The sequence below is a fragment of the Salmo salar genome, chromosome 18 (genome assembly GCF_965601325.2).
Source record: "Salmo salar chromosome 18, fSalSal1, whole genome shotgun sequence".
NCBI classification, from domain to species: domain Eukaryota; kingdom Metazoa; phylum Chordata; class Actinopteri; order Salmoniformes; family Salmonidae; genus Salmo; species Salmo salar.
The window spans coordinates 19,394,585-19,408,087 of NC_138308.1; the positions used below are offsets into that span (position 1 = coordinate 19,394,585).

At 43.3% G+C, this 13,503-nt stretch overlaps 1 protein-coding gene across 2 annotated transcripts; it reads right to left on the reverse strand.

Moving 5' to 3' along the window:
• Nucleotides 1–6,521: 6,521 nt before the first annotated feature.
• On the reverse strand, nt 6,522–11,955 carry LOC106576993 (CMRF35-like molecule 1). Of its 2 annotated transcripts, XM_014154621.3 has the most exons (5): nt 11,834–11,939; nt 10,748–11,071; nt 8,351–8,689; nt 7,791–7,863; nt 6,522–6,908 (listed from the first exon to the last, which is right to left on the reverse strand). In XM_014154621.3, the coding sequence occupies exons 1-5, from the start codon at nt 11,889–11,891 to the stop codon at nt 6,785–6,787; spliced, it is 918 nt and encodes a 305-aa protein (XP_014010096.1). In that variant the 5' UTR covers nt 11,892–11,939; the 3' UTR covers nt 6,522–6,784. The 2 variants fall into 2 exon arrangements, with proteins under 2 accessions (XP_014010096.1, XP_014010097.1); XM_014154622.3 differs by lacking the exon at nt 8,351–8,689 and having other exon boundaries at nt 6,527–6,908; nt 11,834–11,955.
• Nucleotides 11,956–13,503: the final 1,548 nt, after the last annotated feature.

Below are 13,503 nucleotides of genomic sequence, written 5' to 3' on the forward strand. Positions count from 1 at the left end.
ATCAAGGCACCCAGGCAACTGACTACTTCCTGATACACATAGACATCACTATCTTCAACTCTCTTCCTGCTTTAACAACATAGTTCAACCATTGCCCTGTGCCAGACCTTGTGTGTTCAATGATGTTGAACTGTTGAAAACCTGACCAAGGCTGATATGGTCAAAATGTGTCAAAATGTATGCTAATACATATGCTTGTTTATGTGATGATTATTTGTGGAATATTCACCATCCTTAATTAATACACTGATAACCTCATAACCACTTTACACCCTCGCTATGGTCATCGAATGAGTTACAATGGTACAGATAAAGTACATGTAAAATGTCATGTTGCTGGTTGGGTCATTCCTACTTCGCGGTGGCTTTTCTGTTTTTAGGAAATATCACATCTTATTCAGTGTAAAATAGTTTCAAATGTGGTTTCCAAAAAGTATTAATAGAAAGTCAGTTGTCCTTTACCTTAAAAACACAAAAATATTTTAGCACTTTTTTCAGTGGATGTAGACGTTTGTACCATTCACTTTCAAGACTGGTCATTCAACTGAGACTACTCTTCTCTGTGTCACGGAGGCTCTCCGCACTGCTAAAGCTAACTCTCTCTCCTCTGCTCTCATCCTCCTAGACCTATCTGCTGCCTTTGATACTGTGAACCATCAGATCCTCCTCTCCACCCTCTCCGAGTTGGGCATCTCCGGCGCGGCCCATGCTTGGATTGCGTCCTACCTGACAGGTCGCTCCTACCAGGTGGCGTGGCGAGAATCTGTCTCCGCACCACGTGCTCTCACCACTGTGTCCCCCAGGGCTCTGTTCTAGGCCCTCTCCTATTCTCGCTATACACCAAGTCACTTGGCTCTGTCATATCCTCACATGGTCTCTCCTATCATTGCTATGCAGACGACACACAATTAATCTTCTCCTTTCCCCCTTCTGATAACCAGGTGGCGAATCGCATCTCTGCATGTCTGGCAGACATATCAGTGTGGATGACGGATCACCACCTCAAGCTGAACCTCGGCAAGACGGAGCTGCTCTTCCTCCCGGGGAAGGACTGCCCGTTCCATGATCTCGCCATCACGGTTGACAACTCCATTGTGTCCTCCTCCCAGAGTGCTAAGAACCTTGGCGTGACCCTGGACAACACCCTGTCGTTCTCTACTAACATCAAGGCGGTGACCCGATCCTGTAGGTTCATGCTCTACAACATTCGCAGAGTACGACCCTGCCTCACACAGGAAGCGGCGCAGGTCCTAATCCAGGCACTTGTCATCTCCCGTCTGGATTACTGCAACTCGCTGTTGGCTGGGCTCCCTGCCTGTGCCATTAAACCCCTACAACTCATCCAGAACGCCGCAGCCCGTCTGGTGTTCAACCTTCCCAAGTTCTCTCACGTCACCCCGCTCCTCCGCTCTCTCCACTGGCTTCCTGTTGAAGCTCGCATCCGCTACAAGACCATGGTGCTTGCCTACGGAGCTGTGAGGGGAACGGCACCTCCGTACCTTCAGGCTCTGATCAGGCCCTACACCCAAACAAGGGCACTGCGTTCATCCACCTCTGGCCTGCTCGCCTCCCTACCTCTGAGGAAGCACAGTTCCCGCTCAGCCCAGTCAAAACTGTTCGCTGCTCTGGCACGCCAATGGTGGAACAAGCTCCCTCACGACGCCAGGACAGCGGAGTCAATCACCACCTTCCGGAGACACCTGAAACCCCACCTCTTTAAGGAATACCTAGGATAGGATAAAGTAATCCTTCTACCCCCCCCCTCCCCCCCCCCCCCCTTAAAAGATTTAGATGCACTATTGTAAAGTGGTTGTTCCACTGGATATCATAAGGTGAATCCACCAATTTGTAAGTCGCTCTGGATAAGAGCGTCTGCTAAATGACTTAATAAATGTAAATGTAAATGTAATGTCCCTGGGTGTTATTCATCAACTTCCATGAGAAATATAAGCCAAAAATAATGTTTAAAAACGTTCTTCATTATTTCATAGTCTTTGTTAAAATAATTCTCTCAGGAATGTGTCACCTACTACCACCTTAAAGCTAGGGGATTTCCTCAGTTGAACTTTGGACCCGAACAAGATGGACTCTTATTGTCAGCTAGCCATTCACTGACTTTCAGAGGTACTGCACTGAGGTCTTTCTTCACCACATGTTTGTCTTTGTGGGAAGTAAAGCATGGATTAAAGTATGGTTTGTTGTACATAGTCACTCAGTTTTTAATTATGGTGTTGGGATTCTGTTTTGTAGTTCGTTGACTGACAGTCATATGAACAGTTATCAGTAGGTCTCCCAATGCACACTGGTACCAGCATGTGTTCTTCATTATAGTCCACTCATAGTCACTATCACAACTTGTTTTCCATTGGCATCAATGATTCACTTTAATTCTACTGATTCTCCATCTAAATTCCAAACACTGCAACAGAACCATAGCACCTCATAGCACCACGTCATAGCTCCAGAATTACCATAGTAATAATTGACAGTGAGACTCCCCCCTACAATTCCAGTCACCTGTTGGTCAACATAAAGGCCTGGAATACCTGAACTCATAGAGACAGAAATACTAATGTAATGTATCAGATAAAGCATATATTATGGACACTATCACTATTCAATCATATAAAATGAATCAATACCTCTGACGACAAAGTACTGAAAATCCATAATGTGACTAGAATGTCTGTGGACAAAGTAAACAGAACATTACAAGTGTTATGACTTTCAGCATGTACTCAGTCTCAGTGTCTGACTTGGAGGAAGTGAGCCTAATAATATCAAACAACAAAATGTCTTCCCTCACTTACCTGAGAGTCCGGTGAAATAAAGGATGTCCAGGACAAGGAGGTGATGAGGAACCATGAGTGGATGACAGTCTGTTCTGACCCAGGAGATGCACAGGAATGTTTGTAATCTACCAATTTATTAATGTGGTGAATATGTGTATGACTGCTTACAAGTAATACCCTCATCAACAGGACAACTATGGGATATTACTTTATGGGACATTACTGAGCACTACAATTAATTCCAGCAGTGCATGGATCTCACCTGGAGTAACAGATAGCTGGAGTCCAACCCCATCATCTACCCAATCTGTCATCTCCACAATACACCAATATTAATCAGAATCACTTAGACTTGTCATGGTCACACAAAATTGAGCTTGTAGCATTGCTCTTAGGATGGTCTGTGAGTTCTACAGTAGAGAAACCAAACCAATCAGATCCTCTGCACCAGGATTTTGAATGGTCGCTCTGATCATAGAGTCATGGGATGGTGATGGAGCTTCCTTTCCTCACAGACACATGACTCACTGTGGATGCACTCTGTGTACCTGCAGACACATCAACATAAAACACAATTTGACAGTTTAATTTTACCCAGCTGCTCAAGAGTTCTGTGTGGCTCAGTTGGTAGAGCATGGGGCTTGCAACACCAAGGTAGAGAGTTTGATTCCCACAGGGGACCACTACATAAGCAGTCACAACTGTAAGTTGCTCTGTATAAGAGTGTCTGCTAAACTGTTAGTGTCCCATTAGCCAAACATAATGCATGATCTTGTGACGTCTGGAGAAAAATGAGGCAAACTGTTGTTGGTTGCCACACCATGTGTTTGTGACATCAGTTATTGACTCAGAAAGTGCTGATGTTGTGACAAGTCAAGCCATGAGAACAGAGACAACACTTCTACCATTCAACTCATATTTCCACTACATGACCAAAAGTATGTGGACACGTGCTCGTCGAACATCTCATTCCAAAATCATGGGAATTAATATGGAGTTCATCCCCCCTTTGCTGCTTTATCAGCCCCCACTCTTCTGGGAAAGCTTTCCACTAGATGTTGGAACATTGCTGCGGGGACTTGCTTCCATTCAGCCACAAGAGCATTAGTGAGGTCGGGCACTGATGTTGTGCGATTAGGCCTGGCTCGCAGTTGGCGTTCCAATTCATCCCGAAGGTGTTCGATGTGGTTGAGACCAGGGCTTTGTGTAGGCCAGTTAAGTTCTTCCACACCGATCTCGACAAACCATGTATGGACCTCGCTTTGTGAACGGGGGTATTGTCATGCTGAAACAGGAAACGGCCTTCCCCAAACTCTTGCCACAGAATTATCACGAATGTCATTTTATGTTGTAGCGTTAAGATTTCCCTTCACTGGAACTAAGGGGCCCAGCCCAAACCATAAAAAACAGCCCCAGACCATTATTCCTCCTCCACCAAACTTTACAGTTGGCACTATGCATTGGTAGAGGTAGCATTCTTCTGGCATCCTTCACACCCAGATTCGCCCTTCGAATTGCCATATGATGATGTGTGATTCATCACTCCATAGAAGGCATTTCCACTGCTCCAGAGTCCAATGGCGACGAGCTTTACACCACTCCAGCCGACGCTTGGCATTGCGCATGGTGATCTTAGGCTTGTGAGCGGCTGCTCGGCCCTGGAAACCCATTTCATGAAGCTCCCGACGAACAGTACTTGTGTTGACGTTGCTTCCAAAGGCAGTTTGGAACTCGGTAGTGAGTGTTGCAATCGAGGACAGACAATTTTGAAGCTCTACTCACTTCAGCACTCTGCGGTCTCTTTCTATGACCTTGTGTGGCCTACCACTTCGCGGCTGAGCCATTGTTGCTCCTAGACGTTTCCACTTAACAATAACAGCACTCACAGTTGACAGGGTCAGCTCTAGCTGCCTCGTTGAAAGTCACTGAACAATTTTTTGTCTATGGATATTGCATGGCTGTGTGCTCGATTTTATACACCTGTCAGCAACGGGTGTGGCTGAAATAGCCAAACACACTATTTTGAAGTGGTGCCCACATACTTTTGTATATATACTGTAGCTTTGACATTTACTGCACCCCTAAACTATGGTGACAATCTCTAGTTTCAATCAATTCAAAGTTATGTTTGAAAAAAATAAGTTACTGGCATGTTTATTAGATAATGAAACACTGAATGGATTATTTTGTACAATATTGAGTCCCTCAAAAATAATGTGACTAAAATGTCCATGGGCAAAGTAAATAGGACATTACAAGTGTTATAACTTTCAGCATTTATTCAGTCTCAGTGTCTGACTTGGAGGAAGTGAGCCTAACAATATCAAACAACAAAATGTCTTCCCTCACTTACCTGAGAGTCCAGTGAGGAAGAAAATGATGTCCAGGACAAGGAGGTGATGAGGAACCATGAGTGGATGAGAACAGGGCCGGAACTAGCTTTTTGGGAGCCCTAAAATGGAGTTAAAGTGACTATGGATAGATAATAAACAGAGAGTAGCAGCAGCGTAAAAAAAGGGGGGGGGGGCAATGCAAATAGTCTGGGTAGCCATTTGACTATCTGTTCAGGAGTCTTATGGCTTGGGGGTAGAAGCTGTTAAGAAGCCTTTTGGACCTAGACTTGGCACTCCTGTACCTCTTGCCATGCGGTAGCAGAGAGAACAGTCTATGACTAGGGTGGCTGGAGTCTTTGACAACTATAAGGGCCTTCCTCTGACACCGACTGGTAAAGAGGTCCTGGATGGCAGGATGCTTTGCCCCAGTGATGTACTGGGCCGTACACACTACCCTCTGTAGTGCCTTGTTGTCGGAGGCCGAGCAGTTGCCATACCAGGCAAAATCAATGGGGGCTCCCTGGAAGTCGGGGCCCCTGGGCACGTGCCCTGTGTGACCGGTTGTTATTCGATCATGATTAATACAGTAAAAGTTTAGATAGCTGGCTAGACTAATTTACCAATCTAAAAATTGTTAGCTGACATGGCTAATTGAGTGACTGTCAGTGACTGACAAAACAAGAAAAAACTGTTGATGAACAGCCCCATTTTGAACTTGCGCCTTGTGTATTCTCCTATTCTAATTCTCGACAGTAAATTGAGACCTTGACTGAGTTTTTTGGGGTGGTTGGGGGCTCCCTAGAGGCCTTGGGCCCTAAGCGACCGCTTATGTCACTTATACCTGGAGCCGGCCATGGATGAGAGACAGAGGGTCTGTGAGTGTTTATGTTTTTATGGGCACGCTGGTATGTGTCAGGGACCAAGAAACCCAAGCAACTGACACTACTTCCTGACCCATCACTTCTTTAAGGCTCTTCCTGTTTTAATGACACAATGCAACCATGTGCACAGTGCAAGACCTTGTGTAAAACTGGTGTTGAACTGTTGAACCTGACTAAGTGTGATATAGTCAAAATGATGCTACTACGTATAGTGGTTAATTTGATGATTGTTTGTGGGTTATTCCCCATCCTCAACACACTGATAACCTCAGCCATGTATTAACTCCTGAGTCCTGTGTTGGTCTAGTTTCTTTATTAACAATGTTTATCAACAATGTAGTTTATTAGCATGGATATTTTTATTTATAAAGCTAGAGGAACTATTAACGGAACAGTTCAACCAGGCTGTGATTTGTTACATTAAACCATGAGAAATAACCATCAGGAAAAGGGTTAGAGACACATTGGACAATACTTTAATTCCACAACACATGTACATAATAATAGAATAATTTGAATAAAATGAATCATACAGATAAAGCTGGATATAGAAAATAGAATGTGTTGTTTGAATATAATCTAATACCTTGGTCTTATTCTACAAATATGTCAAATGAAGGTTGTGATAAAGAAAAATACATTAAGGGTAAGCCTAATGACAGCGGCATATTTTATATTTTTCCTCCCTGTACTTGGAAACAAAGGTGCAAGCTTTGCATTTGGTGCAAACCGTTGGTAAATTTGACCCTTGATCACTCCAGACAAACCTCTTTGGTTTCTATACATCCTTGGTATCATCTTGATGCCGGTTTTTCCTAAACTTCACCACTCCAATGATGTTGCACAGGAGGAAGAGCAGTGCATTACCAACTTTCAGCAGGTAGAAGAATGTACGTTCCAATCTGTAGAAGAGTTAGTGCTGAGCAATTAGTGCTTTTTGAGGCCGGTCGGTTTCGGTTAAATTCTTAAAAAAATATCACGGTTTTCGATTTCGTTTTCTATTATTTGGTTTGAATGCTGTAACAACACAGAATTAAACAATTCATAAAAGTCCCATGATGGTAGTGACTGCCCATTACTGCTTATCACATATTAACAATTGATGCACATTACTTTACTTTATTCAAATATTTCAGTTGTTGTGTATATTACATTTTTTCATTCCAAGTCAACATTTCATCTCTGTAGAGCTGCTGCATGTGCTGTGTGACAAAATCACTATTTTGTAAATCTTCAAAGTAAATAAGGCATACTTTTATGACTGCTGAATACCAGCTATTAATCACTTAGATCATGTATTTTCAGGTAGAGATACCTTGCAAAGCAACATCTGCTCTCTATACCACCTCACGATTGTGCATTATTTTGCCATTTCTGTAGCAGGCGTAAAAGAAACACAGACCGGACAAGTAGATGCACAATGGATTATGGTCATTGTAGTTAATTACCAAGTTTTATGCGCTAAACTTTGTAGAATATTGGCCTGTTGGAAACTGCACAGTTAGACAGTCCCGGGGATACTTCCTTATTTTCTTTTTAATAGAGATAACGTACACATCACACTATACTTTCCTTCCTCAGAATATTGGCAGCTATTTCATAACCAGTCAACATCTTAGTTTTCATATTTCAATGTAGAAGTGTCAACATTTGCTGTAAAGTCATCCACAGACCTTTTGTAGGCTAGAACAATGTTTTGAAACCATGGTTTTCATCAATCCAAATTTCAGCCATTTACATTTAGATTGAGTGGTGATCTTTGAGGGGTGTTTGTGTACACTTACGTCTGGATGTTGTTGACTGACGGCTGAGAAGAGACTGCAGATTCTCCGGATTTACCAGCAGAGATGTCTTGGGCTGTTGGAATTGGAAAAGTTGTCAGTGTCAAGGTAGAATAAAAAAAACACTACTTTCAGCATTTTTCAAACTAGCTTCTAAGTGGGGAAGTAAAGCATTATTTATTGATAGGTTTGGTTTCTGAGCTTTAACTATTGTTTATCATTAGTTAAAAAAGAGACATGAGGGGTGCCATAATGAAGCTTGGGAGGGGCGGAGTGCAGGGAAATGGTCACATGTGGCAGTACTGATAAGGGAGGAACCGTTTAAGACCCATATACTCAGCTCCCTGCCTAGCAATAATGATGCAATGTGTAGCGATAAGGAGGAGACTCCACCCTAAGTGGGGTATGTATACTACCACGGGTGAAACCATGTCTTTGTCTAATGCAGCTGTATTGACCCTCGGGGCAGAATAAACTTAGTTTAAAGCTGTCATAGTGTCCGTTGAGTTTGTACTCTGAAAATTAGAAGCTAACATTACCAATAATTGTCACTCAGTACTTACTGAAGGTGGTGGTATTTTGCTTTGTGGTTTGCTGATTGACAGTGATATGAACAGGCATCTGATAGTCTCCATTTTCACACCTGTACCAGCCAGTGTCCACCATCCTCAGTGCACTCATAGTCACCGTTAAAACATTGCCATTGGTGACAATATTGGTCTGCTGGTGTAATGTCACTGATGTTCTATCTAGAAATCCAGAATTCACCAGACATTTCCCACCCCTACCCATCCTGCACCACCTGCCTCTGGCTCCAGCTTCACTATAGTAACAACGCACAGTGACATTCTGTCCTACAACTCCAGTCACTTCTTGTGAATCCACATAGAGTCCTGGAGTATCTGAACACAATGGAGATAGGAAGTTGTGATATGATGAGTCAGATAAAAGCCCACACCCATAAGATTGGGAGATTTCCTAAAGTCACCAATGTTATAAATATTGTCAAAGATACACTAGCCCCTATAAAATAACACATAAGTGAATGATCTCATAACAGCAATATGCAACTGTCTATGGATTTCAATCAAATGCTGAATGAAATTTGTAAGACAAATGTAGTTATTTTGTGCCTTTTTGCATTGAAGCCATTTTTAATATTCAAATAATATACTGCTCAAAAAAATAAAGGGAACACTTAAACAACACATCCTAGATCTGAATGAAAGAAATAATCTTATTAAATACTTTTTTCTTTACATAGTTGAATGTGCTGACAACAAAATCACACAAAAATAATCAATGGAAATCCAATTTATCAACCCATGGAGGTCTGGATTTGGAGTCACACTCAAAATTAAAGTGGAAAACCACACTACAGGCTGATCCAACTTTGATGTAATGTCGTTAAAACAAGTCAAAATGAGGCTCAGTAGTGTGTGTGGCCTCCACGTGCCTGTATGACCTCCCTACAACACCTGGGTATGCTCCTGATGAGGTGGCGGATGGTCTCCTGAGGGATCTCCTCCCAGACCTGGACTAAAGCATCCGCCAACTCCTGGACAGTCTGTGGTGCAACGTGGCGTTGGTGGATGGAGCGAGACATGATGTCCCAGATGTGCTCAATTGGTTTCAGGTCTGGGGAACGGGCGGGCCAGTCCATAGCATCAATGCCTTCCTCTTGCAGGAACTGCTGACACACTCCAGCCACATGAGGTCTAGCATTGTCTTGCATTAGGAGGAACCCAGGGCCAACCGCACCAGCATATGGTCTCACAAGGGGTCTGAGGATCTCATCTCGGTACCTAATGGCAGTCAGGCTACCTCTGGCGAGCACATGGAGGGCTGTGCGGCCCCCAAAGAAATGCCACCCCACACCATGACTGACCCACCGCCAAACCGGTCATGCTGGAGGATGTTGCAGGCAGCAGAACGTTCTCCACGGCGTCTCCAGACTCTGTCACGTCTGTCACGTGCTCAGTGTGAACCTGCTTTCATCTGTGTAGAGCACAGGGCGCCAGTGGCGAATTTGCCAATCTTGGTGTTCTCGGGCAAATGCCAAACGTCCTGCACGGTGTTGGGCTGTAAGCACAACCCCCACCTGTGGACGTCGGGCCCTCATACCACCCTCACGGAGTCTGTTTCTGACCGTTTGAGCAGACATATGCACATTTGTGGCCTGCTTGAGGTCATTTTGCAGGACTCTGGCAGTGCTCCTCCTGCTCCTCCTTGCACAAAGGCAGAGGTAGCGGTCCTGCTGCTGGGTTGTTGCCCTCCTACGGCCTCCTCCACGTCTCCTGATGTACTGGCCTGTCTCCTGGTAGCGACTCCATGCTCTGGACACTACGCTGACAGACACAGCAAACCTTCTTGCCACAGCTCGCATTGATGTGCCATCCTGGATGAGCTGCACTACCTGAGCCACTTGTGTGGGTTGTAGACTCCGTCTCATGCTACCACTAGAGTGAAAGCACCGCCAGCATTCAAAAGTGACCAAAACATCAGCCAGGAAGCATAGGAACTGAGAAGAGGTCTGTGGTCCCCACCTGCTGAACCACTCCTTTATTGGGGGTGTCTTGCTAATTGCCTATAATTTCCACCTGTTGTCTATTGCATTTGCACAACAGCATGTGAAATGTATTGTCAATCAGTGTTGCTTCCTAAGTGGACAGTTTGATTTCACAGAAGTGTGATTGACTTGGAGTTACATTGTGTTGTTTAAGTGTTCCCTTTATTTTTTTGAGCAGTGTATATTCAAGATGAAATGAAATGAATTATTTGTGTACGCCTCCTGGGTCAGAACAGACTGTTTGTTTGATAAAGCATATTTTGCAGTGATTGGTATGTTCAATCCTATTTTATAATTCACCAATATTCCTCTATGGATTTAAAGTTGTCCATGCAACATTACTGAGCACTATTCAACCTGCATTACTGGATTTTCAAGCAGTGCATCTTACCTGGAGTAACAGATAGCTGCAGTCTAACCCCATCATCTGCCTTGTTCTTCCTCACCACAATACACCAGTAATAATCAGAATCACTAGGACTAAGACTTGTCATGGTCACAGTGAAGATGTGCTGGTTGATGTCATCAGAGATTGGGGTCTTACCACTGGTCTTAGGATGGTCAGTGCGTACAACAGTAGAGCCACCTAACCAATAATATCCCTTACACCAGTATTTCACATTGTTTCTATATCTCTGAGTATAGAGACATGGGATGGTGATGGAGCCTCCTTGCTTTACAGACACATGACTCACTGTGGACACACTCTGTGTATCTGTAGACACAACAAGAAACAACAAATAGTTTTGAATTAAAACATTTTACTCAACAAGTCCCACCAGCTGATCAACCAAATTACTTTGGAAATTTGGCCAAAAGTGGTTGTGACAGCAGATAATGACTGAGATATCTACTTTTATGTGCTGATGTTGTCACACCCAAGTCCAGCCATGATCAGAGGCAACACTTTGACCATTAAAATCATACTTATCTTTGACATACTACACCCCTAAACTAAAAAGATAATCTCTAGTTACAATTAATTAATAGTGCTGTTTGAAAAGAATAAGGAGTTGAAGTTGTAATATTTTATATATTGAAACATACTCTGAATGGTTGTTCTGATACTGTACTACTGTAGTACAACCTTGAACATAAAAAAATGTTAAATGTTAGTGTATAATATGTTACTAAACATTTGTTAGAAAACATATAGGTATGAATATTTGTAATCTACAAATATATTTGTAGACATGGGAGATTTTGCCTTTTCTATTTCTTAATTTTTTACTGAAAAAAAAGTAAAAAAGAGAACTGCTGAAAAATACATATGTTGAATGTGGAGACCTATCATTAAAAATAGCTCTCATCAACACATCAGACAAAATATGACAATGCACAATGTGACTAGCATGTCCTTGGGCAAAGTAGACAGAACGCACAAGTCCAATGAATGTCAGAATGTACTCAGTGTCTGATTTGGAGGAACTGAGCCTTGATACTAACATCAATGAAGAAATGGCGTACCCTCTCTTACCTGAAAGTCCAGTGAGGAAGAAAAGGATGTGCAGGACAAGGAGGAGATGTGGAGCCATGAGTGGATGAGAGAGAGTGGGTGTTTTTGTAATGGTGACCTGGTGTGTGTCTTCTACTTCCCGATCCACAAATAGACATCTCTATCTTTAACGCAGCTCTGTGCCCTGCGCAACATCCTGGTGAAATAGAGGTTGAACCTGACGACGACCAACATGGTCAAAACGTTGTAAATACCTTTTTTTCGGTTGGGAGCATCAAACAAAGATAGGACATTACTTTCTATAATGATGCAAATGCACGTTGGTTCATATGCAATTGTATATGTAGGGCTTGTAAAATAGACCCTGGACTCAATGGTAACTCCCTGCTTAATTAATGGTAAAATATACAGTGAGGGAAAAAAGTATTTGATCCCCTGCTGATTTTGTACGTTTGCCCACTGACAAAGAAATGATCAGTCTATAATTTTAATGGTAGGTTTATTTGAACAGTGAGAGACAGAATAACAAAAAAAATCCAGAAAAACGCATGTCAAAAATGTTATTAATTAATTCGCTTTTTAATGAGGGAAATAAGTATTTGACCCCCAGTCAATAAGAAAGATTTCTGGCTCCCAGGTGTCTTTTATACAGGTAACGAGCTGAGATTAGGAACACACTCTTAAAGGGAGTGCTCCTAATCTCAGTTTGTTACCTGTATAAAAGACACCTGTCTACAGAAGCAATCAATCAATCAGATTCCAAACTCTCCACCATTGCCAAGACCAAAGAGCTCTCCAAGGATGACAGGGACAAGATTGTAGACCTACACAAGGCTGGAATGGGCTACACGACCATCGCCAAGCAGCTTGGTGAGAAGGTGACAACAGTTGGTGCGATTATTCGCAAATGGAAGAAACACAAAAGAACTGTCAATCTCCCTCGGCCTGGGGATCCATGCAAGATCTCACCTCGTGGAGTTGCAATGATCATGAGAACGGTGAGGAATCAGCCCAGAACTACACGGGAGGATCTTGTCAATGGTCTCAAGGCAGCTGGGACCATAGTCACCAAGAAAACAATCGGTGACACACTACGCCGTGAAGGACTGAAATCCTGCAGCGCCCGCAAGATCCCCCTGCTCAAGAAAGCACATATACATGCCCGTCTGAAGTTTACCAATGAACATCTGAATGATTCAGAGGTCAACTGGGTGAAAGTGTCGTGGTCAGATGAGACCAAAATGGAGCTCTTTGGTATCAACTCAACTCGCCGTGTTTGGAGGAAGAGGAATGCTGCCTATGACCCCAAGGACACCATCCCCACCGTCAAACATGGAGGTGGAAACATTATGCTTTGGGGGTGTTTTTCTGCTAAGGGGACAGGACAACATCACCGTATCAAAGGGACGATGGATGGGGCCATGTACCGTCAAATCTTGGGTGAGAACCTCCTTCCCTCAGCCAGGGCAATGAAAATGGGTAATGGATGGGGTATTCCAGCATGACAATGACCCAAAACACACAGCCAAGGCAACAAAGGAGTGGCTCAAGAAGAAGCACATTAAGGTCCTGGAGTGGCCTAGCCAGTCTCCAGACCTTAATCCCATAGAAAATCTGTGGAGGGAGCTGAAGGTTCGAGTTGCTAAACGTCAGCCTCGAAACCTTAATAACTTGGAGAAGATCTGCAAAGA